We start from the raw sequence: 27,852 nt of genomic DNA on the forward strand, positions 1-27,852 counted from the left end.
TACACTGGCAGCACTGTTAAAGTGAGCCATCGCCCTGTTAACGGTGTCATGGCGGTTTGACTTGTTGAAGGGTTTTTTTGCAATAATTTCCTAGTTAATGTGCTTTTTAGCAGTGTAATCTTTGATTTCAGTTAATTATATCATTATAACAAAATAGTTAATAATGCGCGAATACAAAATAGTCGTGCTAGGTAGCGGAGGCGTGGGAAAATCCGCCCTGACAGTACAATTTGTACAAGGCATCTTTGTGGAGAAATACGACCCCACCATCGAAGATAGCTATCGGAAACAAGTGGAAGTTGACGGTCAACAATGCATGCTCGAAATTCTTGACACAGCTGGCACAGAACAGTTTACCGCTATGAGGGATTTATACATGAAGAACGGGCAGGGGTTCGTGTTAGTGTACTCGATCACAGCGCAGTCGACGTTCAATGACTTGCAGGACTTGCGGGAACAGATACTGCGGGTGAAGGACAAGGACGACGTGCCGATGGTCCTGGTGGGCAACAAGTGCGACCTGGAGGCGGAGCGCGTGGTCGGCAAGCAACAGGGCGCGAACCTTGCCAATCATTTCAACTGCGTTTTTATGGAGACCTCCGCGAAGGCTAAAATCAGTGTGAACGAAGTGTTCTACGATCTAGTGCGACAAATCAACAAAAAATCTCCCAAGGAAGACACCAAAAAGAAAAACAAAAAGCCCATATCATGTCGACTGCTGTAAGGACCGCGGCGCTTCCGACGCACTAGGTATTAAATATTTAATAATTTGAAAGACTTCTATGTACCCGGATTTTGCTCTCAGTTCCAAAAGTTAGTAACTAGGTCAGGTGAGCATGGTTGGTTATTACCCTGAGCATTTTGCAATGTGCATTTGTTGAGCTGACGTCCTCAAGTGCTATAAATGAGTGAAAAATGCATCACAGATCTTCACTGTTAGTGTCCATGTCCCGAGCCGCGTATAAAGTAGGCGTCTACTTCCCGGTTTGTGTATTTATATGATTAGTTTTTGTTTGAGGATACCTACTAAGATTCTGTGTGTGTTTTGCTCTCAATATTCCATTTTGTATAGTGTGAATGATGCCATGTTCAGAAGTTTACTTGAATGTCCTATTAAATATATTAAACTTTGTGATTTCTACCCGTATAGATGGCTATAATGATAAAAAAAAATTATATAATTAAATATAAATGCCTAAAGTCTTTGCTCTTGTATTTTTACTGAATATTTCAACTTAACCAGTTTTGTGGGAGATAATAAACTATGTGATTATTGTTAAAATTTTTGCTTAGTTCAGACAATGAGTAATTATAGTGAGCTGAATAGTAATTAAACAAATTTTTTGACCATAAAACCTTGTCCCGTGATAGCTATAAACATTTTGCACAATTTTGTTTTAGTTAAAGAATAGTTTGTTAGTAACATCTTTGTTATATTCATTTGTTTTTGGGAAACAAATCATAGTATGAGTAAGCAGTAGGTTATGTATTTGATATTGTTTGTAGTTATCTTTGATGCAGGAAGTTGTACAAGGGAATTATATAAATTTAACATATAGTTCATTTTATAGCATCCATAATTTTAGAATTTTCAAATATGTCTTATGGATCTTATATAAAATTGAAGCAATATCTACAAAATTAGTTCATATGAACTAGAGATAAGATATGTTGGTAGTGTGTCCTGCCAAATAAGGGGAGGGACAATATAATAGCACTGTAAGTAGGGTGGTATGTAGCTGTGTAATTGTATCCATTGGGATACTTTTGTCATTTTGATATTTGTTAGATAATGTTTGCGGAAACATTGCAGTTTTGCTTAGTTGTATATTGTTCCTGTCTGAACTAAGCAGATAGTTGTAGCATTTATTATTATAATTTGATTTACAAACTTCTGAGTGGCCAGAATGTAAGGTTATATGGGACCTACTGGGGTCCCAGTTTGTGCCAGCGGGCCTTAACCAGTGTATAATGTTTAATTATTAAGAATACATTAAATTTTTTCAGATATATTATTGTCTTGTTATATAATACAAATGTATCGGAAAAGTTAAATATGCAACACCGTATAGGACTCCATAACTTTTGAACAAATCTTAGTGAGCCTTAGGTGAGTGCACCCCACCAGCGTAGTGACCTGTCCGAGACTATTCCTTAATATGAAATTGAAAATTAAAAAATAATAATAATAATATCGTTATTGTAAATGGAATAAAAGTTTTATGATTACTGGCTCATTTAATAAATGTGAATTACCAGCCTATGTGTTGCTACTATGAGAAACTTTGTTAAAGTAATAATTATAAATAGGTGTTCAAATATTGTTAAATTTAGATGTTTCCTCCATTTTTGTCATTTCTGTTAATTAAGGTTATACTTGCACAAGGATATTGGTATTGACTTGATCTGAGTTCAATTAATTATATTTTTATATATATATAAATAATGTGCGAATTAATTAATAACTTGTATATTTTTTATCTTTTCAATCAATAATCGACATGTACAATTTAGTTTTCCTTTATTTTCTTTTTTTTTGCAAATTTATCAATAAAACCAATTTTAAATATTCATGTTTTGGGTTGTGTATTCTTTGCTCGCTCGCGAGTGTGTCGTCGATTTGTTCTGGAAGCGGTGAGTCACGCCGGCGACGGCAATTGACTCGGAATTTTAATAGAATTTAATTAAATAAAACAACAGTTCATCTACCACTATTTTATTATTGACATGTGTATGTAAAAAAAACCGTTTGTTACAACGCGTAAAGTACGGTCAATGAATCGTGGCCACCTAGTAAATGAATGCGCAAATATTTTAGAACTCACTCTAGATTTCCAGTAAACAGAAAAAGGTCAAATAAACTAGCTTTAGCTTCAAGTCGGCCACGGCTCTCCAACCGCACTATACAGTGTAAAGCTGGTATAACTAAACTACAGACGTTCATACAATGGCAGTGTGACGTGGCGGGCGTATGTCGACATTCTAGTAACACAAGAATTGACACAGTCCAATGATAAACGAACACAATACGCCTTCGTCCACTACGACCTATAAAACAAGCGTTCTAATTATAAGATTACACACAGTGTTGGGTTACGCGCGTCCCGTACGTGTAACAAGGTCTAGTGAATAGATCGAGTTCACGAGGTACACGCATCACTTACAAACATACATATTATATTATAATCATATTATATAAGCGTGGGAGCTAAATCTACATACAATCGCTAAATTTTTGGTGCTTAAAGATATATGAATAATTTTTTGTGTAGTCGTTGCTTTTTATCACCGAGCCCAATGTGCTCTTATCAGCTCTAAACATATTGGGGTCGTTCATCTGTTTGTTGCACATTTCGCTTAAACGTGTCGGTCCGTTAAACACCCACATGTGATATCATTTTATCGTCAACATCAAACAAAATTCTGATAAGTTGATAATAATATAACAAGAAATGTTTAAATTAGTGAGACAGAAGTCAGTAAGTCATATTTGCTAGAACATTAGTGAGACAGAAGTCAGTAAGCATTAGCCTAACCATATTTTATGAGGGGGGAGGCCTCGACTTTACTTTTTAACAGATATGTTCGTGTGAACCTTGAGTTCCTCTACTCGACACCCAATGTCTCCGGAATTAAACGGAAAGTGGGAAACGGAGTGTCTAAACACTAGTTTCACTCTGCTGTATGCGGGAGCGTGAAGATGATTTATTTTATTTATTTATTTATATTTGAATTAGTAAGACAGAAGTCAGTCATATTTGCTAGAACAAAGGTGATTCGTGCAAATAATACCAAAAATCGTTACGCATTCATTAAAGCTGTTATAATTAATACAATTATCCTCGTTCGGTTACCCTCAACGTGACGTCGCGGCCCGATCATTACTATAAATAATATAAGCGTGTTTGATGAGGCGGAAAAGTTGTTTTACATGTACGTACATGGGAACAACATTATTATAATTTGATCTAGTTCTGTTTTAAAATTTGCTTCCCAAAACACGAAACATTACCGTAGGCGTTTATTTGGGCGTGATATGATAAATTGTCTGCTTTATAGATTTAACGTTATATTATATAGAATAGTACGCTGAGGGAACCTAGAGTTGAGACACTGTTCCTCACTTCCCACTAAATTTTCGAGACATAGTGTGTTAAGTGGCGGAACTGGACTTCCCCCGAAGGATAATTGAACCCACAACTATCAGTTTTACAGTCACACACTGGGCCACGATGACCTCCACGATAAATATGCATGATTATGTTAACACCTACCCACATGTTCAATTTGCCTTATTAGTTTTTATTGGAGGGGTGTCGACTGGGTCTAGGGTCATCGAAGGCCGCCTACACGAGAGGGGCCAAGTGGGATGCTTCAAAAAATCGAGATAAAAGCGCAACATTTTGTGAACGAGTTCCAATATGGTTATAGCTGTGACGTAATACGTATAAAAAAGAAAGTTGCTTGTTCAGAAGTACTTGTAACGGTATTTTATCTTTAGGTCGCGACAATTAACATAAACAATATAAATGTATATTAAAAAAAACTAAAAACAAATCTCACTGGTTGACTAGACTGGTTGGTTGAGTCATTTATAAAAAAAAATCGCTTCCGCAGAACTTCCGGCTAGAGCGAGGTGACCTTAACACTGATATGTGAATCATCGTTTGAATCACAATACTAACTAAGATGGTACTAAGAAATTCTTGGGATTACTTCTAATAACTAATTACGTATACATGTACAACGTCGGCAGAATGTAAACTTGCTAGATCAGTTTTTGTTTTTTCGTTGTGTAAATTTTTATATCATTCGAAAGTGTAAAAAAATACGGAATTGACCTTTATTTTATTTCATTTAGTAGAACACGAATCAATTTTCGATATTGTAAAAACCTTTTAGGTACATACTCATAGTTAAGTACGTTTTTTGTCGTTCTTGCTTAATAGGCTGTTAGCAGGTTTATACTCAAAGCTGACGATATTAGTTTAAAAATAAATATTATAATTAATTAAAAAAAAATCAATTAATTTTTCCGTCGTAACAAAAACTTACAAAAACTAAAAGAAATTATTATTGTGTTTAAAGATTGATAAGCCCATTTCTTTAAAGATACATTTCCCAAGAGTTCTATTTAAAATTCCTTTTGAGTTGCCAAACTCACGTTAATGAATAACAATGCAAGTAAACAAATGAGGCCATGTGCAGCACTGGCCTACTGCGTGGGGTCATAATTTACATAAAATAACTTTTTAAGCTAAGTGACCTAAATATCTGGTGCTTTGCATAAACAAGCTTGTTTATATTTATACTTTTATTTAGAAAATGTTTAATATTTTCAATGGAAACGAAATAAGCTTGTCGGTGCTATTAAATATTTTTATATGAGTATATTGGTATTGCTGAAAATAAACTTTAAACTTTAAACAAATTAGAAATAAAGTGCTGAGTAAACATTTCAAACAACGATTTTGACGTACAACTTCTCAAGTTAGTGTATGCCTACTGAGCCATATGGCATAAAAACAACAGTTTTAAAGCAGAATATAAGTTATATCTCAGTTTAAATATCACTGTGACCACATGTAACTGATATGATAACACACTGATTACATTTCCATATTCATAAAATGTAACAAATAGTTGAGATAAGTGAAGGAGAAATGAGTGTTGGAGCAATATTTGGGCAATTTAAAATTGTTTTCAATCTTTGATTTTATTTCTAGGTTAATATTTTTGTTTGTCTCAAAAAAATCTATTGTGATGCTAATAAACTATTTATATTACAATAATAACAAAATTGGTAAATCAGCAAATATTATATAATATATAGAATTTATAATAAATTTAATATGAAGCCTCAATTAAAATATATTTTTAGCACTTCCCACCTGTTCAAACAAAATGTGAATTTGATATACATGCAAATTTTTCTTATGTCATATCCAAAAACCATTCTATTTTAAATAGAACATTTTATAAGGCTGGATAGACAGTGGTAAAAATATATGTTGAAAATATATATTAAAAAGTAAACAGAGCAAGATTTTAAGGTGCACCTTTGTCACTTTTTAAATTGCAGGAGACTAATCACAATGTATAAATAAGCAGTATTTCCACATCTATTGACATATTTAATTTGTATGTAAAATGCAATTAAGTCTTTGTTGCACCAAATGAGCTATATGTAGTAACATTTAAAAAAAACACAATCGCGATTTAAAATTCTATAACATCTGATTCTATAAAATTTTGAAGAAAATTAAAAAATAAAATATAATTACAATAGGAAAAATCAAGATTAATACGAAAAATATTTTTAATGACATGCATTCAGTAATTAGTTAAGACTTTACGCTAAATCTATTCATACAGCATAATTATATATTCAAAAAAACTACTGCTACTATGTGCATCTACAAAATGTTTACCAAACTTGCCATAATCTAAAAAAAGTTTTAATATTGGCAACATTGGTCTTGTAAATATTTAATTGCAGACTTATGTTATTAATTTTAAATATAATATAAAGATCTAGTGACTACTTTAAAAAGGTATTCAAAATTTATTAAGTACTAAAAAATTTGTAAAATAATGACTAGTGCAAAAGTGGTCCTTATATTAGTTGGTACAGTCATTCGGCAGTTGGATATAATTGTAACAGATTAAATATTGTTTTATTTCTAGAAAATCTATAACGTAGCGGGACTCGATGCCGCGCCTCTTAACAACTGTCCAAGCCCTCTGACCATTAAGCCATAAGTTTTTTTTTTTTTTTTTTTTTTCTTTTTATTTAAGAGCTTTGTCGTGACAAGCCATAAGTTCTTATCACACTTCAATTTTGTTTATTTTTTGTTATTAGTATGTTTATTTAAGAAATTAAAAGTAAAGTAACATTTTATCTGTGACAGTTATTTTCATTATTCTGGTTATCATTTGAGAATGTTCTAATATTATAAAATAATAAATATCAAATATAAATGCAGGCAAATGCTTTTAAATTAGCTATTTTCCTAATTTATGATATTAGGAAAATTGAAAATCTAATAGGAACATTGATATAATTAAGGGGCTAATAATTAATTAATTGTTCTAAAATTTTTAAACATATTTTCAAGTGGCTTCAAAAATTGGACATTTTATGATAACCAGATAAGTATTATCGTGAATAAACAACATACAAAAATTATAAATTATTTTATCAATACAATAGATAACAATAAAAGAAGTATAATTTTCAACTAATTAAATAAATTATAATGGATACAGTTTTCCAAACAACGTTTTTCAGTAATATTTGAAAAAAATAAATAATAAATTCTGTTTTAATAACAAAAGAACTTTTTCAATATATTAAATAAACATTCTAACTCTAAACCGAGATGCATTATTTGGATCAAATATGGTTTTTTTTGGACCATATATCTTGTATAGGGGTTATATAAAAAAATAGGTGTCAAAAGGTACCTAAAAAACCGGTTTTCATTCCTAGCTTCTGATATTGTAATACAATATTAACATAATAATAAAAACATGTTTTTAATTATGATTACTTGACACAATCAACCATTTCTACTATATGCCAAATAATGTTTTCTAAGTTATTTCGAATCGAAGCTATCATTGAGTGGTGGTAGACTTTGTGTCAATGTACTATCCAACTTCCTGGCTTCATGCTCCAATGTATAGGAATCAAGAGCTGGATCCTGAAAGAAAATTGAAAGATATCATTAAGTTTTTTTTAGTTTCAGGCTGTATCTTGCATATAGCAGGATAGGCAGTACAAACAACAATCTAAAGTGCATTGCACTAACGAAAAAAGCAACCTAACTCAAAATTCTCAGCCTATCGAAAACTTTGCTGGTCACCGATACAAAAACCTTTCCAAAAATAGTATTTTCTTGTTAAATAATCAAAATCCAAGGATCTATTCACCTGAGACACAGTCCTCAAAGAGTCCCCGAGTGCGGATCTCAACCGTTGCACGTCGCGGGCGGCGCGTCCACTGCGCGCTATGTACGTCTGTCTGCGACGAATCTCCGCTGATAGCTGGCTGCGGAGCTGGGACAACTGAAATGTTCACAAATAAAAATCAAATCAGCTTCACGCAACAGTACAGTATAGGTTTTCGTCCATTAAAGAAAATGTATGGTAATTAATCAACTGCTAAAACAACATACTCTTACAAAATATGTTGAAATAAATTACAATTACATACAATACATCACAAAGTTTCTTTAAATAACGATAAGTAATAAATCATCATCTACCCCTTAATCCTACAAATTTAGTTCACCAATGTAACAATTAGTCCAACAGATGCTCCACTGGCAACGCTGCCTGAGAATAATGATCTATCGTCTAATTATTACCGGTAAGATCGGTGAAGTAGAGTTTTCTTGCTATATATAGCTCAGATTCCCATCTTTCACCTAATCCTTAATTTTTTCAATCAAACCTCTCAATCTCACTCACCTGGTTCTCCAACCTAATAATTTGTTGTCTGTGACTGGCCTCGCGCGCCTCCAGCAGGCGCTCCGCCTGCAGCGCCGCCTGCCGGTACTGGTCTATGTCTTGTCTGTTGCCGCCGGAGGAGGACAGGTCCGTGAAGTAGCGGTTGCGGGCTACAGACAGCTCGGACTCCTAAAAATTTAATGAATGTAGGAATTATCAAACAAATTAGTAATGTACTCGTAGTAGTATTAGTAATGTAGTCTGTGGACAAATTCTGTATTTTTTTAGTTACACTGTGAATTGCGCAGGAAGAGTTAAGACACTCCGTTCCCCACCTTATATCCAATTTTCGAGACATTGAGCGATGATTGGCGGAACGATCGCAATTAAGAAAAAATAAAGATCTCGATTTGTTGTGTAACCAGAGTGAAGAAATGAAAAGAATTCTCCCAACCGAAAGTTGAACGTTTCGGTTCTATTCACGTTTAGCGATTGTGCCGCTGCGCCACAATCGCCTGATAAGACATCAAAATTTTTAGTTTATTTTAAAGAAAAACTAATTTTCAATAGTGATTTCCTTTCACTTCAATTCCTGATAATTATTAAAATTATCAAATCAAAATAGATATTAAAATAATTAAAATAAAAATTGTTTACTGACACAAAATACCTAATGACAATAACAAAAAAATCACATTAATCGTTTAACATTACATAAAAAGAATAGTTTTCACGGAATCTTTCTTATGATTATATTAAAATTAGCCTTAGGAATCCCTGCTATAAGTGGGACAGCGTGAAGCTAAAAACAAATAACAACAAAAACTAACCTTATCAGACAATTCTTTCTCCAGTCTACGTATCTTCATCTTAAGCTCTCTATTCTCCAGTTCTAGAAGACTGAAATCCGTATAGGACTTGTCTTTGCAAGGCACCTCTTTATAGTCCTTGTACCGAGAGTCTTTTGTTGAATCCGCGCCTGTATATTAGGCAAATGAAGTAAAAACATTAAGTAAGTAGAAATTATAGGAATTTAAATGAAAGGTTATTAAATTATATATTTGTAATTGATGAAGATTATTTTTCTGCACAATGTCGCATTTTTTTTAGTTGTATCCGTGAAATATTAAAATATCAACATTTACTGAAATGGAAACCGTGCCCACTACTATCGTGGATACATCATACTTCTCAATTGCATAGCAATAAAAGTATTTACCAAAACAAGAATTAGCAAATATATCCAAAAAAGAAGTATGAGTTCAATCCCACTCGGATGACTTTAAAATTTTATTACCTCACTCTGGTAAAAAGACGAAGCATGGCATTGAGTTACGCCACTCATGACACCATGACTCGAAAGGTGTCTTAATATTTGGTACCCCCTGCCTATTCTACTATATAGATACGGGTAAAACTAAAAAAAAAAAAAACATTCTTTTAGAAAAATCCATACCAGAATCCAAATCAGATGAATAATAGACGTTCTTGTCACTTCTATCATGACTTTTACTTCTCAGTACCGAAGGTCTAGTGATCCTTCTCTCCGCTTCTAATTTTCTCACGGTGTCTTGTAGAGCGTCGTTCTTGGCCTTTAGTTCTGACCGTTCTCTCTGCAAATTGTGTAATTCTCTCTCTAACTCACTGCTGTCGCTACTCTCTTTTCCGTCCCACGTCGTCATGCGGAGTTGGGATTCGAAGTCAGCTCTGAGAATTTATTAAACGTTAATAAGAAAACGACAATGATAAATTTGCAATCGGCATTCAGCTCATCTTTTGTGGGTTTTATCTTCATCCAGAGGAATGAGTTATTATTTATTAATAGTTTCATTTCTACGCTTTGGTAACAAGACAAAAGCACGGCGGTGAGTACCACCACCAAAACGTAATGCAACGAAAAATTAGACGGAAAGTGACGAACAGTGTCTTAAATTTTCTCTGACTACCCTGATGTGTCCCCCACACATCAGGGTAGTCAGACCCAGATTACACTGTGAAGCTGAAAAAAAAAATTAAAAAAATGTAATTAAGGCCACCTCTGCGCTTCAACATTGGCTAGTTGATTAGTAAGGCGATGCACTTGATCCTCTAAAGTGCAGTTCAACCGCTTCAGTTCGGAGAGCGTCGCTTTAGCACTTTCCAGTTTTTCTGTTAGTACACGACGCTCGTTTTCGCAGTTGGCTGGAATTTAATATAGAAAAGGTTAATTATACGGTGATTCTTTTTGTAGTTAAATCTAGTGTTAAGACACTTCATTCCCCACGCACCGCTCAATTTTCGAGACATTGAGTGTGAAGTAGGAGAAATCAACGTCACGCTTTGTCTCGTTACCAAAGTAAGAAAATAAAAATTATTCATTCTACGAATGGAAATCGACTCCGTCTCATCCATATTTTTCTGCAGTAGTCCCAACTTGACAACCAAGTTTCTTTACTTATTAAGTAAAGAAACGTAAAGAAACGTAAAGGCGTGTAAGTCTGTTTTCATTGAAACCATCATTTTTTGCTCTTATATAATTATATCATAAAAAATCAAACTCACCCATATTCTTTTGCATGACCCTCAATTTATCCATCAAGTTTCCTTCATTATTCTTGCTCTCACCAAGAATTCTTTGTGTCTTAGATAATTCAGCGCGTAGATCCGTTTCCGCTGCGGCCGCCTTTTGTAATGACGCGGAGAGCTGTTCCACTGTGCCCTTAAGTGATGTGCATCGATCCTCCAGTGATGTAATTGTGCGGGTGTAGCCATCGCAACGCTCTTGTAGTTTCTGAATAGTGATATTTTTTTTAATAGGTTATAATTTATTGTATTTAGTGTTTTAGGATAGAATTTTAAAAAATAATCTATTCAGTAATAAATGAACAATTATACTGATGGATGATTAATAAATAATTATTGTGATGTATGATTAAAATGTATATTTTAATTTCTTTGCTCTGGTGTCGAGGTTTTGAGTTCCGCCACTCAACACGCAATGACTCCAGTATTCAGCGGAAAAAGGAAGCGGAGTGCTATAACACTAGATTTCCTCTGCGTACCCGGCTGTGTGCGGGATACTGAAAAAATATGTACTTGTATTGCCAAATAGATGTTGTAACTGAACTACTAAAAGGTAGGTAGGTATATCAATCTATAGTGATTAAAAAGTACCTTAAGCGCATTGTCACGGTCGCGCGCGGCGGCAGCAGCGCGCTGCACGTCGCCCTCCAACTGCGCGCGCCGGACGTCGAGGCGCGCCGCGCGGCCTGACCAGAGAAGAATATTTTGAATTTGAATTTAAAATATTTTGTTCAAGAAAATTGGGTATTTAATTTAGGTACTAAAATTTTATTATATTGGTAGAAACGTCAATATAGTAAATAAAGGTCTAGCGAGCGAGCGTCTATTTAATAAAAATGTGAACAATTTTATGTCTTTTTTTGATTAACATAATTATATTAAGAAATACTACAGTATATGAGGTAACTAGCTAAAGAGACCGTCGTAACGCAGTAAACATATTTGTTATAGATTTGATTTTCACTCAGGAGACTGATACTGATGACTACATTTAAATTATTTTCATTTACCCGCACTGGTATACAAAGCGTGGCGTTAAATTCCACCATTTAACACGCAATCTCTCGAAACCCGGAAAAGCTGAAGCTAAAACAGTAATGTCGGACCTTCAGCCGCTGCAAGGGCTTCACGCAGTTGACCAACTTCTTGTACGCGTTCCGCCAATTGAACACGGAAACTTTCCGATTTGTTCTATAAATAAAATAATATTACAAAAAAATAAAACAATTATAACATTTTTTAATAGTTTATAAAAAATCTGTTATATTATTAGCTATGTATATCATATACATAGTTATACATCATTATAGAGGATTGTTACTTCCAAAAAGAACTCTTTGTCAGCATGCAATGTATGTGTTTAAAATAAATCCTTAAGAGCGCAGTGGTGTAATGAGTTTCAGTCATTGTTTTGCGGCGCATAAACAAGTGAAAGTTGAAATTATTTACGAAAATAAACATGTGACGATCAACACATCTATTGACCATAAGAGGCTACTTATAGTAAGTCAATTATGAAGCATCACTTGCGTCTACGTAGTGTGCTGTCTGTCAGACACTTTGTAACGGAAGAATTTTATGAACATATAAAGGTTACCTCATTTTGCATTTTATCCTCGCTAATGGAACTTAATGTTGCTTCAAGGCTTGTGATCTTGTCCCTTAAGTTACTAATCTCCACGGTCTTTGATTGAACTGATTCATTCTGAAATAATTGTATACACTTTCATTAATATATTTATACAATATTTACCTCTAAAGTATATCAATGTAGCATCACCTAACATTCGGCGTAACCCAACACCGCGCAATATCGAAAATTGAGATGTACATATGTGTTATGTGTGGAAAGCACCGTTAAGAAAAAATTACACAGATTATAAAAATATACAAAAGTACCAACCAAAGCATTCATTTGTGCCTCCTTCTGCCTAACAGCGGCTTGTAAACGTGACTTCTCTTCTTGTATGCCGCGTAAATTAGTATTTAGCGACTGCAACTTCCCTTCTCCTTTGCCTTGCTGTTCTGTAGCTTCTTTGAGTTGTTTCTTTAGTACCGTCACTTGGGATTTGTAGTCGTCCTGGTCAAAGAATTGATGATGAATATTATTGAATAATAGATTTTTAGATAAAGTTATAAATAAAAATAAATACACTAAAAAAATGTGTTTGTATGCGAAAATAATTCGAAAATATTAATAACATAATTTGAAATATTAATAACATAATTATATTTCGACAAATTGATGCATTTATAAAAGATTGCAATTAATGAAAATTTGTCTGCATTACTAGTTCCATATGGATAGAATATTACTATTTTCTTAATTATGTAATATTTTTTAAAACAAATTTAAAAATATATATATATTATTGGCATTATTTTGAAGTTATCGAGTTTAGAGAGACGCTTTCAATATTTTAACAATTACTAAAAGTTAGTTAGTCAAGTATATTTTTCTGCCATTCAATTCGCAATGCCTGCAGAACTCGGCAGAAAGTTGGCAACGGAGTGTCATACACTTGGTTCTCTTTGCCTTCCCTGCTGTGTGCGGAATACAGCGTGAAGCTGATTTTACCTTTTCCCTCTCAATCTGGCATACGTCGTGCATTAAGTTGCGCATTCCCTTCTTGATCAACTCTGGGTCCACGTCGATGATCTCATTGCGCTCTTCAGAGTGGTCACGACCTAAGAATTTAAAACTTTGTTAGAATTAAAAAGAACGTGTGTTGGTGAACATGGAGCCGTCAGGGTATACTGCACGCCGCGCGCCCTCACACTGCGACAGTACTCCGCACACGCGTCTGTGCGTGAGGCAGGCAGACAGACACACCTCTCCGCTCGTCGGCGCTGTGATAGCGTCGCGCGGGGCTGGCGAGGCGGCGGCGCGCGTTGGCGTGCACGGAGCCGTCAGGGTGCACTCCGCACACGCGGCGCAGCGAGCGCGCCACGCTGCACAGGCGCGCCTCCGCGTCGCGGCGCGCTGCGTCACACTGCGACAGTGATGCCTCTACTGCGCGGTAGCGACCTTCCGCGCTGGTCACACGCGTCTGAAACATGTTGGGAATTTGTTCTTAAAATATATTTTAGTTGTATAGTGTATATCATTTTTAAAAAGGCCAGTCGTGGTGCAGGGGAATATAATCTGTAAGCAACCTAAACACTTTAACTTTATGCCTATAAATAAATATGACCTTAACTATTTAAGGTTATCCTTCCATCAAGATCTACCAGGCAGCCTTATTTTAAACACCTAAATAAACATTGAGAGGTACAATGTTATAAATATACCTTCAGTTCCTGTATCTGCTGTGTGGCGTCAGCAAGACAAACTTCTAGGTTATGTTTTAACTCTTCCAAACGTCGCTCTTTAGATCTACAGTCTTCTAGACGAAGCACTAATTCCTGTTTACAAACAATATAATTTAATAAGTATAGAGGCCCATCGTGGTGCAGGCACACGAGCGTAAGATTGTAGACGTGCACGGGTAATGAAACTTAATAATTAATATTTTCATTCCTCGCTCTGGTAATGAAGAAAACCGTGGCGTTGAGTTCCACCACTCAACACTCTCTCACTCAAAGTCAATTTCTATAATTGTCGATTCAAAAACTGCACTTTATTTAGCAGGGTCCATAAAAAGATATCATACAATCCAAGTAAATATTTAAAAATAATGCGATAAGAAGAAATAATTCTTACCTAAATTAAAATAAAATTCAAAGCAATACGTATAGGTACACTCCAATCCACTTTTTTTTCTGCGCTTTGTTACCTGGTCCCTAGCCCTACACCCTTCGTCCAGCTCCGCGTTGCGTTGCCTGGCGGCGGCGAGGTCAGCGCGCGCGGCGTTTAACATCGCTTCCAATTCGGCGCCGTGACGACGCGCCGTGGCCGCCTCGCCCGCTGTACGCTCGCGTTCTTCGCTTTCGTTTTGTAATCTATTTTTTTGAAGGAATTGATTAGTATATTATTGATTAATGTTTATATATTATCGTTACATATATTAATATATGATGATAATATTCCATTATATAACAATACTCAATATTTTGTTTCAGTAATGTAAAACCCTAGTACGGGAGCAAACAAAAATTAGATGACGAGTACTATTTAAAGTTCGAATATGTTAATAATAAAAAAGAAATTAAAACATCTAAATGTGTTAATTAAATCTTACAGCAGTTTCGCAGTGCGAAAAAGTCTGATTGTATTCGCAATAGTTGTGGATTCGATCCCAATTCATTGGAAATAAGTAATTTCATTTGTTCATTGTGGCAACAAAAGAAAGCGCAACGTTGTGTTCCGCCACTAGTCGTAACTCTAACACTTTTTCTACTTTTCTACATTGCTATATGCGGAATACGGTGCGAAGTTAAAAAAAATATGCTAATAACTTTACCTAGACTGTAATTCTTTAATATCATGCTGAGCCTGTTCCAAGGCAGCGCGTTCTCGTTTTAGCTGGGCTTCAGTACCACGCAACGCTCGTTCTGTGTGCTCGCCCCCACTCTCGCTTTCCTTTAGTATTGTTTGTATACGGGATAGCTCCAGCTCTAAGGAAGTGCGGTGTTCTTCTAATCCTGGGATATAAACATATGTATAATATTTACATAGAAGCTTATTTGATACATATGTAATGAACTTACGAAGAATGCTACAAATTTTATAGCTTAAAATGGGTTATGAGCTTTTCTGAATATATTAAAAAGTTTGTTTCACAATAATGCAGCAAGTACAAAAGAAGATTTTTATGTTAGTCTTAGGAATATCTAGCAGCATTGTTGTTACAATTACCTGAATTATCTAAATTGAGGCAAACCATGCTACAGAGTATATTTCAATTTTTTTCGCTTTGGTATTCAGGCAAAGCACGGCGTTGAGTTCCGCCACTCAACACGTAATGCCTCCAGAATTCGAAATACATATATCAAAAATACACACATATTTTCTTTATAAACAACGCATTCTAAAGGCAATCCATATCAGTATGCGCTCGCCTAGCCACGAAAATCGTCCGTACCGTACTCAGTGAAGACAATCAACTCACCCGCAATCTTGTGATAAGCCTCGTCTCTGGCCCGCGCGGCGTCACGTCGCTCGTGCTCGGCGCGCTTCACGTGCTCGCGCAAGTCACGGCATGCTGCGCTGTACTTGTCACGCTCTGCTGTCGTGTTGGATAGCTGACGACGCACGTCTGTTAGCTCCTTGCGTAGGCTCTCCGATTCGTTTTCCACTGTCGAAAAGAAAAAAGTTTGCTTATGTTTTATTATTAAAAATAAATGAACGTACACTCTCCTGACACTCTGTGTTAATTTATTTTTTTAACTTATCTCTCACATCTCTATCTCTCTCATTCTTACGAGGTAAGGAGAAGCTAAACTTATGATACTCTATTTAATATACCCTCAGATAATATTATCGAGATTCAATGGCAGATTCAATGTTTTCTTTATCTGAGGGCATAGGAATGTATGCCACAAAAAACACATATTATATTAAATTAGATTGTTGAGTGCAATTGCTAATTTTATTTATTTATTTAAAACGTAATAATAAATAAATAACCGACTTGGTATTACATGCATCTCACAACTTTTTAAAGAAGAACTGAGTTGCAAGACTTGGTTATTTTAAGAAGATATGTTTTTAATGGCATTTTAATATACTTACAATCCTTCAACTTGCGTATAGTGTCTTGCAATTGTGTGTACGCGGCGTCATACTTGTCCTCCGCCAGAGACAGCTGTGCGCGTGTCTCTTGACATTCTCTATTGACTGCCTCCTTTTCTAGATGAAGCTCCTTTATACGATTCTCGAATCTGGCGCAGTCGTCTTCTGCCGTTGCCCTTTAAAATATTATATACTGAGAGGTATTTTTTAAGTTACATTTGGGGGTTCTCATTTAGTTAATGTTGTTTTGTAAATTAGTCATTTAACACCTAAATTAAATTTAAATATACAGAAGTTTGAAAATACCTCGGTATATATTTAACAAACTATTTTACTTACGCAATATACCCAAAACTATGAAATTAATTATTCTATTTCTTGAGTGACCTACTTTTCCCCAATACCTACACAAACTATTATAAAAGCCACTATTTATTAAAATAGTATAGTAATAGTAATAGCTATTTTATTAAAATGAAATACTAACTTGGCTTCCTCCAGCCTAGTTTTCATAGCAGCCAGATCGTCTTTCAGCTGATTAATGAAGTTTCTGTCTTGATCGGAACGCGCTTGGCCGTCTCGCTTAACACGTTCCAACTTGTTCTGTTCGCAACATAGTATACGTTTCGCTTCCTCTAGACGTTCTAATAATGCTTGGTGTTCTTGGTGAGCTGGGGAGAATCGGGATAATTAGTTCTTCAATACAGTTTTTTGTGTACGTAAATGTTATTTTATAAATTCTAGAAAACAATTTATATATTAATCTTTATATTTCTGTTGTCTATATATGTTGACTTTTTTTAAATTCATTTTACACAAACCTTACAAAGAAAACTTATTTATAAATAATTTGTAGATTTGATTCCTTCTGACTAAATAAGAATTTTCTTTAGAATGCACCATTAATAAGCATATATGTGCATATTTTTTTATCTACCTACTCTTAAAGTTTTTACGTAAATTCTACAACAATTCTACATATAACAAAAACGCTTAATCTTACCATCGGAATTATTAAGCTTACAAAATTTTACATAAACAAAATTGCTTTATCAACCTAGAAAAAAAAACAACCAAACTAACCCATCAACAGTGCTTGTTGTTTATCGTTCTCCGCCCTCAGCATGGCCTCGTCGTGCTGCAGTATGAGCTGGTCACGGATTGTTAGTAGCTTCTTCTCTTTCTCTCTCGCGCTCGCCTCGCATGCCTCCTTTTCGCTTGTTAGCAATGCTATCGTTTGGTTGAGTTTCTGTTCAAGAGATTGGCGGAGTTGTTCCTGTAAGGAAGTCGATAGATGTTGCAAAAAAAAGTGGAAGAAACATCCTTTCGTCCTCATAAACTTTATTTTTTTTATATTTGTAGGATTTAAAAAACGTTTTAAAAAATTAAAAAGTGCTTGTAATAAACGTATTACAAGCACTTTTGAATTTTAAAGAAATATAGAAATGTCAGGTCTACAGGAAGCTACCAACCACAACCACAACACTAAACAAACATTTCTTTAATAATTATCTAAGAGTCACGCATACCTTTTCTTCTTTAAGTTTAGTAATATTCTCGGTAGTGGTACGATTTAGATTCGTAATAACTTGCTGATACTCCGCTTCCTTCTTGCCGGACTGTTGGGACATACTGTTTCTTGTTTCTCGAAGCTTCTTCTCGCTACTTTCTAGATCTTTCGACAGACGAGTTATTTGACCTATATAAAATATATTACAATTAATCATATGTCATATTTCAAAACACACATTAAAGTTTAATATTCGTATTTGTTTAAAGGGAATTCCAAAATCAACATACATCACTTGTTCCGTTACTTCCAGTCTATCTAAGAAATAAAAAAACATAATGTTACAGTACACTAAAATGTTTTGTGATAACCATTACGTAGTTTATATCTTTATTTTACAGCTTAAAGTCCTTTTCTAAAGTATTGTAAGGTATCTTTTTCGTTAAATAGTCTTTTATCTCTTTAGCATGAAGCTGTATCCCACATATAGGCTATAGGATAGGCAGGAGAACCAGGTGTTAAGACACTCCGATCCCCATCGCTGAATTTTCGAGACATCGTGTCTTGAGTTGCTGAACTTACCCGCGTTTTGTTTTGTTACTACAGCGAGACAATAAAAACATTTAATAATTAATCACCTGAGCGATTATCGAATCCACGGCATTTACAATCACATTGCTGTGCCACTGCGCTACAACAGCTTCTCTATAAGAATTACTTAAGAATCCTATGAGCATACCTTTATAACTCTCCTGCTGCACCAAAGTCTCCTGCAAATCACTCTCCAGTTTACTTCTCCTACTCTCCGCATCCTCCAACATATTCGCAGTATCGAAGAGCACCGCCTCGAGCGCGTCCTTTTCTGAACGTAAACCGGCTAGTAGTTCTTGTAGGTGTTGTTTATCTTTGTCTAAATTGTCTATTAATATCTGTGGATTTTATTGTTTTAAATATGTTTCAAATATTTTTATTTACTGTGAAAAAGAATAGTTACTACTAATAATATAATGATCGATGTCGAGGACAGTCGTAGCGCAGGAACACAAGCGTGCCACTGTTAACACGACAGATTGTGCGTTTGAGCACAACTCGACAATTTCATCATTTTCATCATTTTTAAATGAAAATATTAAATATTTCATTTCCTCGCTCTGGTAATGAGGCAAAGCCTGAGAAAGATTACCTCTGCCTACCCTGCTGTATGTGGGCTAAAACATAAAGCTGACTAAAGAAAATTAAAAAAAACTTTTACTAGGATTTGAACCAACATTGATCTCATGAATGTTCAAGACATAAACTATGCTGTAACAGAATTAACGATTATTCAATTTCAGACTTTAAATATTTATACAATAAATTATATATATAGTGATATTTGTACAACAAGTCCCACCTGTTTTTCTTCACAATCTTTAACTTGATCATCCAAATTTCTATTCAATCTGCCAATAGTCTCATTAGCCTGTTCCAGTCTTTGTTGCAAGCGGATGATTTCTTCGTTTAGAGCATCTTTCTTACGAGCCATGGCTGTTAGCTGGGAGCTTAGTTCACCACGCTCCCTAAACAAATAATACATATTTTTAAAATAAAATAATTACCTATAATAAAAAATAACACAATTTTTATACATTTCACTATATATATTTTATTTTTATGCATTATGAATTTAATTTATACGCATTATGAACATCATGCCGAAAGGTTACAAATAATTTTGTTGTTATTTATATTTAATACATTTAATATTTTGAAGACTTGTTGATTGCTTTTTAGGTCACGAAGTGTCTGAACTGTTTAATATAGCGCGTTGTCTTAACAAACAGTAAAGACATTTTTTTTATATTTTTGTTCTCTGGAGTACTTATTACTTACTATCATCCCTACAGTGGCAGGATCAAATGTTACATTTTAGATTGGTTAATCATAAAAAATGCCCATATCGTTTATGAAGATCAAAAAAATCAACTATAAATAACCATTTACCTCACAACCTGTCTCAATTCCATCTCAACTTTTTCTCTATCTCCCTCTAAGAACTTAATTTTCTCATATAAAGATGATTTATCTGCTTCTAACTCCATACGATTTTGTTCAGCCGCGAGCAGTTCTTTGCGGAGGGAGTTCAAATCCCCTTGCTGTTCTGATGATTGGTTTGATAGGGACGATTTTTCATCTTCCAACTAAAGTATAAAAATATAGTAAAATAGATGATTGGCTCAACCAACTGTTGAGTTATTATTATTAACAAATTTTTCAAAAGTAAAAATAAAAAATAGCCTATAAAAGTACAGTTTTGAGTCCGACCTCAAAATACAAAATTCTAAAAAAAGAAGCCTCAAGGTTTTTCCCGAATTCCGATTAGGTGTAGGCAAAAGGACCAAAAGTTTTAATACACTCTATTCTATACACACCGCCTAATTTTCACGATATCGCATATCGAGAGACAGAATTTCACGCCATGCTTCGTCTACCAACTGGAGAAATGAAAATAAAATAAATACTGTCAATCACTATAATAAGTAAACTATAAAAGTAACTAAAAAGCACATGAGGCCAGACGTAAAAGTAACAGGTTGTGGCTTCGATTCTTAATCGAGGAAGTAAAATATTGATTTCATTTCTTTGCTTTGAATTAAAGTGTTGCGGCCACTTAACACACAATGCCTTCAGAATTTATCGAAAAGTGAGGAACGAAAGAATCTTACTAGGAACGGAGTGTTTCAACAATATTTTTAAATGCCTACCATGGAACCTAAAAAACACACTTACATGTTTAACATCTTCAGTCAGTTTCTTTTTATCAGTTTCAAGGTTCCGTACGAGAGACTGTAACTTGTCGACAAGATCTTGCAAATCGCCACGTTCTAGGAGTGTTCTTTCTAATTCGATTTCTAATTCACCTGAAATTTTAATATTAATGGTAGATTATATTTTTTCTTCACGCTTTATCCCGCAGATTACAGGAGAATCATGGTGTAAAGATACTCTGTTCTCCATGCACCACCCAATGATTTGAGATGTTTCGTGTTAAGTAGAGGCGTTTACTTTTAATGTTACCCAATTCTACTAATAACTAAAATTTGATACAAAACAATAATGACAAATATTTGATAAAAAAAACTATTATATTTTTTAAAAGTTTTGTTGTTATTTTTTAACCATTTTAAAATTAAAAATATTTGTAACCCAAATTCATGTAAAATATTTATTAACTGATTTTATAACGAAAATATATACATACTTCTGTTCTTATCCATTTGAGACAATAAAGCATCCGCCTCCAACTTCTGCTGATCCAATAAATCTCGAGTTAGCGCTGTTTTGTTTAACTCCTCTCTTATTGTTACCAGTTCTGATCGCAAACGAGAAGAACGCTCTTCTTCAGCCCTATAATAAAAGCATCAGCTCAGCTTCACGGTGTATGCTGCATATAGCAGGGTGGGCAGGTCCAACTTAGTGTTAAGACACTTCGTTTCCCACTTTCCACCGAAATTTCGAGGCATTGCGTGTTAAGTGGCGGCGCTCAACCCCGCATTTTTACCTTGGTACTATTTCCTTGCTCTGATAACAAGACAAAGCGCGGCTTAAAGTTCCGTCTCTCAACAGTTCGGCGAGAAAGTGGAGATCGGTGTCGTAACACTATACCTATGCAGGATACAACGTAAAGTAAAAAAAAACTGTTTAAACCTAAGTACAGATTCCCTGCTAGCAGCTTCCTGTTTCAAATGGTCCACTTCGGAGTTCAAAGCCCTCTTCTCTCCCTCCAGGGCTTCTATGTTCTTCTCAAGACGTGAATTGACTTTTTGTAGCTTTTCATAGTCTGATGTCAGTGATTCCACCTATGAACAAAATATTATAAAAGTTTATTTTACAATAAAATAAAGATAAATAATAATATGATTAGATGAAGTAATGGTAGAAAATATTTTATGAGCAATTAAAAAACCACGCGGGCAAAGTCTTGGGCTGAGTGCTATATTAATGCAATGAAAAATCTCACCATAGCATTGATCTCAACTCTATTTCTTTCTAGATTATTCTTATCCATTCTCAATGCTTCTAGAGTCTTCTGCATCGAGTCTTTTTCTTGCAACAGTTGATTTAAATCTGCACTGGATTGATCGAATTTGCCTGAAATAAAAAAAAATAAGAGTAATCAGGAAAGATTTTAATATTTTTTTAATACATTTTTTAAAAAACTAAATCACTTTTGTACTCATCTGGTAAGTGCAACAAGAATCAAAATGTAATGAAATAAAAATATCAAATAAAAGTTACAATATATATACTATGTACTCATGTATAATTGCATACCTTGCAGATCTTGCACTTTACCCTCCAAAGATGAAATATTCGCGTCAGCTGTTTCACAATGTTTTCGACTTGTCAACAATTGTTCTCTCGAATTTTGGAGTTTCACCTACAATTTATATTAGTGATAAAATAATTAAATAATTATATTGCTCATATAAACAAATAAAAAAAATTGTAATGTAAATAAAATATACAAAAAAAATCTTAAAAATTTATGAAACAAAATTTGTTTTATAAAAGATGATTAATTTTTTTAAGTTTTAAAACAAGATAATCAATACGCAAGTAATATTGTATAGTTTATATAGCTATATTCTAAAGTTAATTAAATAAATTTTTATTTATCACTTATGTTTTGAAGTGAAGAAAGAAAAGTGAACAACGGCATTATTACACAAAGAATAAATCACAATAACCTGCAATTCATGTATTTGTATCTGGTACTTGTGTAGCGCGGCCTGCACCGCCGATATAGTGCTTTCGGCGAACGCTGTTGCATTGCCCGAATGAGGAGCACGTTTCGGAGAACTATACAAATAGAAAAATACATATATAGTATACACTTCGTCTATAGTCAGTCTGTTCAACTACAAACTCGCTAAAATGAGGAAAAAGAGTAATTATAAAATTTGAGTCAATTATACATTTATTTACATTTATATTTCCATTTCTTCGCTCTTGTGCCGAGGCAAAGCGTGGCGTTGAGCTCTGCTACTCAACACGCAATGCCTCCACAATTCGGCAGAAAGTTGTTGAACAGAGTGTCTTAACACTAGGTTCCCTCTGCCTACCCTGTTGTGTGCGCTGATTATTTTATTTTTAATATAAGAGTTAATTATTTTATTTTTAATATAATCATATACTTTGCCCCTCACATCTCTCAATAACATTATTATTAAGCTAGTTTAGGTTGCCAAAATTAGTAACTTTTATTTGTTATTTTGTTGCTTTATTATCTAGCCTATAAAATAGTAATTAGTATTTTTTGTGTAATATGTAGAATACCAAATATACGCGATTAATTCGATTATAGTGTTTAATTTAAAATAACAAATATACCTGCGTTCAGAAATATGCAGATGCTGTGTCACATGGTCTGCCTCCGAGTCATGTATGAGGGCACGAGCCACTTCTTCTAAAGCGGAACGCATTATGTTAGCTTCTGAGCATACTGTCTCTGCGCATTCACAACGTTCTTCCTGTAGAAATATTTATGAATATTTTTTTGTTCTTTTGTATTCCCCATTTATATGGGGGATAAGAATGATTTTTCATAATATGACTGGAGTAACACTAGGTTCTCAGGTTCTCTTTGACTACCATGATATTTGCGCAATACTAGTGCTAGTGCTAGCTGCGCAACATAGTGAAGCTAAAAAAAGATATATTAATATCATAAAAAAAGTTACCAATCCTTGCAGCTCTCCCAGCAAGCGTTGTATACGAGCGTCTCTCTCCCTCAACTCAGCTATAGCAGAGTCACGTTGAGACGTAATGGAGTGAAGGTCTGAACGAAGTGTCTCTATTGTTGAAGTTGGTACTGCGGTGGCTGGTTGTTGTTCAGACTGAGGAATGGATAAAAAAAATATAGTTAGTGATATATATAGTACAAAAAATCCACACTTATTACATAAGAATTATTCTTTTATTTTTAGCTACACACTGTATTCTGTGTATAGCAAGGTAGACAGTGGGAACCTAGTTCCTCTTACACAGCCAAATTTTGGGACATTGCAAGTGGAATGACAGAACACAATGCCACACTTTGTCATATTTCCAAATAAGGAAAATGAAAATAATTCATTCTCCTGAGTGGGATTTAGATACCACAACCGACCGTCACTTTTACAGTCAAACACTGTAGTGCTGTGCCACAACATCCTATAGGGAAAAACTTAAAACTTTAAAATATATTGAACTTTATAAACAAAAGAGTACCTTAACACTCGGTACACTTTGAGAAGCATAAGCATTAATAGCATATCCACTCAATGTTCCCACAAGATCTCTGGCCGCCGAATCAATATTGTCCTTTACTTTGTACAAATCTCTCTCAGTACTAGTTTGCAATTCAGCAAAGAAATGTTTCACAGAAACTACTTCTCTCCACAGATTGAGTAAACGGTTGTGTTCATTGGAGTAATAGTCATTAAAGGCCTGAAATAAAAATAATAATAAATTGTTTTCTTTTACTTCACACTGTATAATATATATCAGAGTAGGCAGAGGGAACCTAGTATTGACCAATCACCATGGTCTGCCAAGTATTAAAGACAGTGCTTGATGAGTGGTAGAAGTTATTGTAGCATTTTGTCTACTAGCAAGGAAATTAAAACGCAGGAAATAAAGATCTTAATGACTAGGCGCAACAGAGCTAAAGGTAAATACAAGCGCGATTCATCTGAAGCTAATTTGACGAAATACAAGCGATTGCGTAATGAGTGTAACAAGGTGTGTAGAGATGCGCAGCGAAGGTATATATATCAATCTTTAGATGTAGGTGATTCGGGGAAGGTTTGGCGATTCCTTGAGACTATGGGCATTGGACGACAAGCAAAGGATGTGAACCCCAATATTAATATTGATAGTCTTAATAGTCATTTCGCCTCGGCAACTGTAAATGTTCAGAATAAATCAAATACGCTTTACCATCTAAAGTTACATTCGAAGCAAGCTATGACTGGTTTTGTGTTTGATGAAGTCTCTGTTGATGATATTACAAAGAACATAAAAGCCATACACTCGGATGCCATTGGAAGTGATGGCATAAGTCGCAAAATGCTAGTACTATCCCTTGATGTCATCCTTCCAGTCCTATGTCATATCTATAATTATTCCTTATCCTCTAGTTCTTTTCCCAATGCATGGCAAGCTGCTCACGTTATCCCTGTACCCAAAATATCTAACCCCACATCTTATTCCCACTTCCGTCCTATTTCTATCCTTCCCTTTCTTTCTAAAGTTCTTGAGCGTATTGTTCATCGTCAAGTTTCTCAATTTCTAGTAAAAAATGACCACTTAAGTATATTTCAGTCTGGTTTCCGTCCTGGGCACAGTACTACCACCGCCTTGCTTAAACTATGTGATGATGTTCGTTCTGGAATAGATAACAAGCGGGTCACTGTCCTAGTTTTGCTTGACTTCTCCAATGCATTTAATACTGTGGATTTTGACATTTTGCTTGCTACTCTTGAACACCTAAATATGTCCACTGACGTCATCACATGGTTCCACTCCTATCTACATAATCGCCAACAAAGTATACGTTATGATAATAAGATTTCCATTCCTTGTTACCTTAAAGCAGGAGTTCCACAGGGAGGAGTATTGTCTCCTTTGCTATTTTCAGTATTCATTAACACTTTAACCAATTTACTCACTGTACCTTTTCACCTATACGCTGATGATCTGCAAATATATGTATCGTCACCTATTGACACCTTATCAGAAGCTATTGAACGGATTAATCGTAATCTTCAAACAATATTTCTATGGAGCAAAACGCATGGCTTAAATCTAAACACAAGTAAATCTCAGTATATTATCATTGGTAGTCAAAAACAAATTTCTAAACTCAGTATTACACATTTGCCAGCAGTTACTTATGATGGTACTCCTATCTCCTATAGTAATTCCATTAAAAACCTAGGTATCATTATGGATAACACCTTATCTTGGGCTTCGCAAATTTCACATGTTAGTCGTAAAATATTTGCGACGATGGGTTCTCTCAAGAGATGGAAAAATTTCCTTCCTATCAAAACAAAAATATTATTATCCACTTCCCTTCTTCTTCCTATTATTGACTATGCCGACATTTGTTACCTTGACCTTTCACAAAAACATCTAGATAAGCTTGAGCGTCTACAAAATCTCTGCATCAGATATATATTTGGGTTGAAAAAATTCGATCATATATCAGCTTTTCGTGATAAGCTTCAATGGCTAACAGTCCGGCATCGTCGATCTCTCCACGTCCTATGCACACTTTATTCTATCCTTTTCCATCCCAACACTCCCCGTTACCTTAAAGAGCGCTTCACTTTCTGTGGCACCGATTCCACGCTTCAGCTCAATCTTCGCTCCAAAAGTGACAACAAATTAAAGATACCTACCTGCAACAGTGTAGGTTATATGGAATCTTTCACTGTTAAAAGTGTTATCTTGTGGAATGATCTACCACGATATATCCGACATTCAGAATCAATTAGTATATTTAAAAAATCCCTAAAGCGTTATTATTTGGCACAACAAAAAACTTTATAGTGTATGTATATATGTGTGTATTTATTATCTATATGTATATTGTGTGTATATATATAAAATATGTATTTCATTAATTATCTGACATGTATAATTATTATATGTACCCTTTTGTATATATTATAATTTGTATATATAATATAAGTATCGTATATGTATAATATATCAAAAATTATTATGTTATTTATTTGTATTCATATCGCTCTTTATTACTTATGCACTACCGTTATATCCTGCTCTATCGTAAGTTTATGTTAGTTAAGGTTACCTGTAAGAGATCACTAATAGTGATAAGGTCGCCCTTGCATGCTACTCTATGTCTTCTGTCTTACTATTTAGTTATGTGTTTGTTTATGTATGCAATAAAGAGTTTTATCTATCTATCTATCTAAAATAAGTTTCTTTCTCAAATTGTTTTGTTTTGTTAATTTTAAGAATATATTTTTTAACCTCTAATATATTTACCTGTTCTTCATCCTTCCACTCATCTTCTTTAATGGCCATTTCATCTCTCAATGTCTCCCAATCATTTGTCAGCTTCTGTAGATCATTAGTGAGAGCCTCATTGAGCTGGTGAGACTCTTCTAGTTGGTCCCTTAGCAGGTTGTTTTGAGATACAAGCTTTTCACATCTATTAAATTGTTTTTATTCATTATTATAATACTTTATACCTTGAATTTCTAAGATTGAAAAAATATTTATTTCAGCATTTGTTTCGAGCTTTCCTCATATTAGAAAACTATTAAAAATTAAATACTCTTTATCAATTGATAGAGTAACAAAATTTCTTTAATTACTCATTATATTAAATAAAAAAATTAATTACTCATTATATTTAAAGAAGCTATAATATCGAATCGAAGCTTCTTACTTGCGCTTTTCCTCATCAAGTCTGCGTAAAGCAGTTTCTAGGTCCCCAATGCGTTCGTCCCTGCGTGTATCAGATGTGGACGGTGTGGATACAGGAGCAGGCAACGCAATGGTCTTGCTCACCGGGTGTCTGTACCCAGCCTCGCTTCGGGGCGTAGTTTCTTGCATTTGGTTCTCTAGCTCGGCACATCGTTGTTTGTATTGC

General features: G+C 34.5%; 2 protein-coding genes across 2 annotated transcripts; one reads left to right on the top strand and one right to left on the bottom strand.

The window, feature by feature from the left end:
* On the top strand, positions 1-2,569 carry Rap1 (RAS oncogene family member Rap1). The gene has a single exon (XM_085208047.1). The coding sequence runs from the start codon at positions 164-166 to the stop codon at positions 722-724; it is 561 nt and encodes a 186-aa protein (XP_085064173.1). The 5' UTR covers positions 1-163; the 3' UTR covers positions 725-2,569.
* On the bottom strand, positions 43-27,852 carry Root (ciliary rootlet coiled-coil, rootletin). The gene is made up of 35 exons (XM_085208046.1): positions 27,649-27,852; positions 27,243-27,408; positions 24,453-24,671; positions 23,924-24,079; positions 23,574-23,713; positions 22,931-23,042; positions 22,515-22,620; positions 22,201-22,331; positions 21,888-22,039; positions 21,442-21,587; positions 20,970-21,100; positions 20,184-20,380; positions 19,594-19,759; positions 18,940-19,129; positions 18,220-18,389; positions 17,774-17,966; positions 17,178-17,361; positions 16,691-16,866; positions 16,068-16,253; positions 15,420-15,600; positions 14,793-14,958; positions 14,308-14,421; positions 13,850-14,066; positions 13,595-13,704; positions 12,920-13,096; positions 12,614-12,721; positions 12,123-12,207; positions 11,608-11,702; positions 10,996-11,224; positions 10,491-10,635; positions 9,911-10,161; positions 9,285-9,433; positions 8,476-8,643; positions 7,936-8,070; positions 43-7,706 (listed from the first exon to the last, which is right to left on the bottom strand). The coding sequence occupies exons 1-35, from the start codon at positions 27,813-27,815 to the stop codon at positions 7,602-7,604; spliced, it is 5,523 nt and encodes a 1,840-aa protein (XP_085064172.1). The 5' UTR covers positions 27,816-27,852; the 3' UTR covers positions 43-7,601.

Source organism: Heliconius melpomene, chromosome 3, assembly GCF_056956725.1.
Source record: "Heliconius melpomene rosina isolate 202511_hmr_F chromosome 3, ASM5695672v1, whole genome shotgun sequence".
NCBI lineage: Eukaryota > Metazoa > Arthropoda > Insecta > Lepidoptera > Nymphalidae > Heliconius > Heliconius melpomene.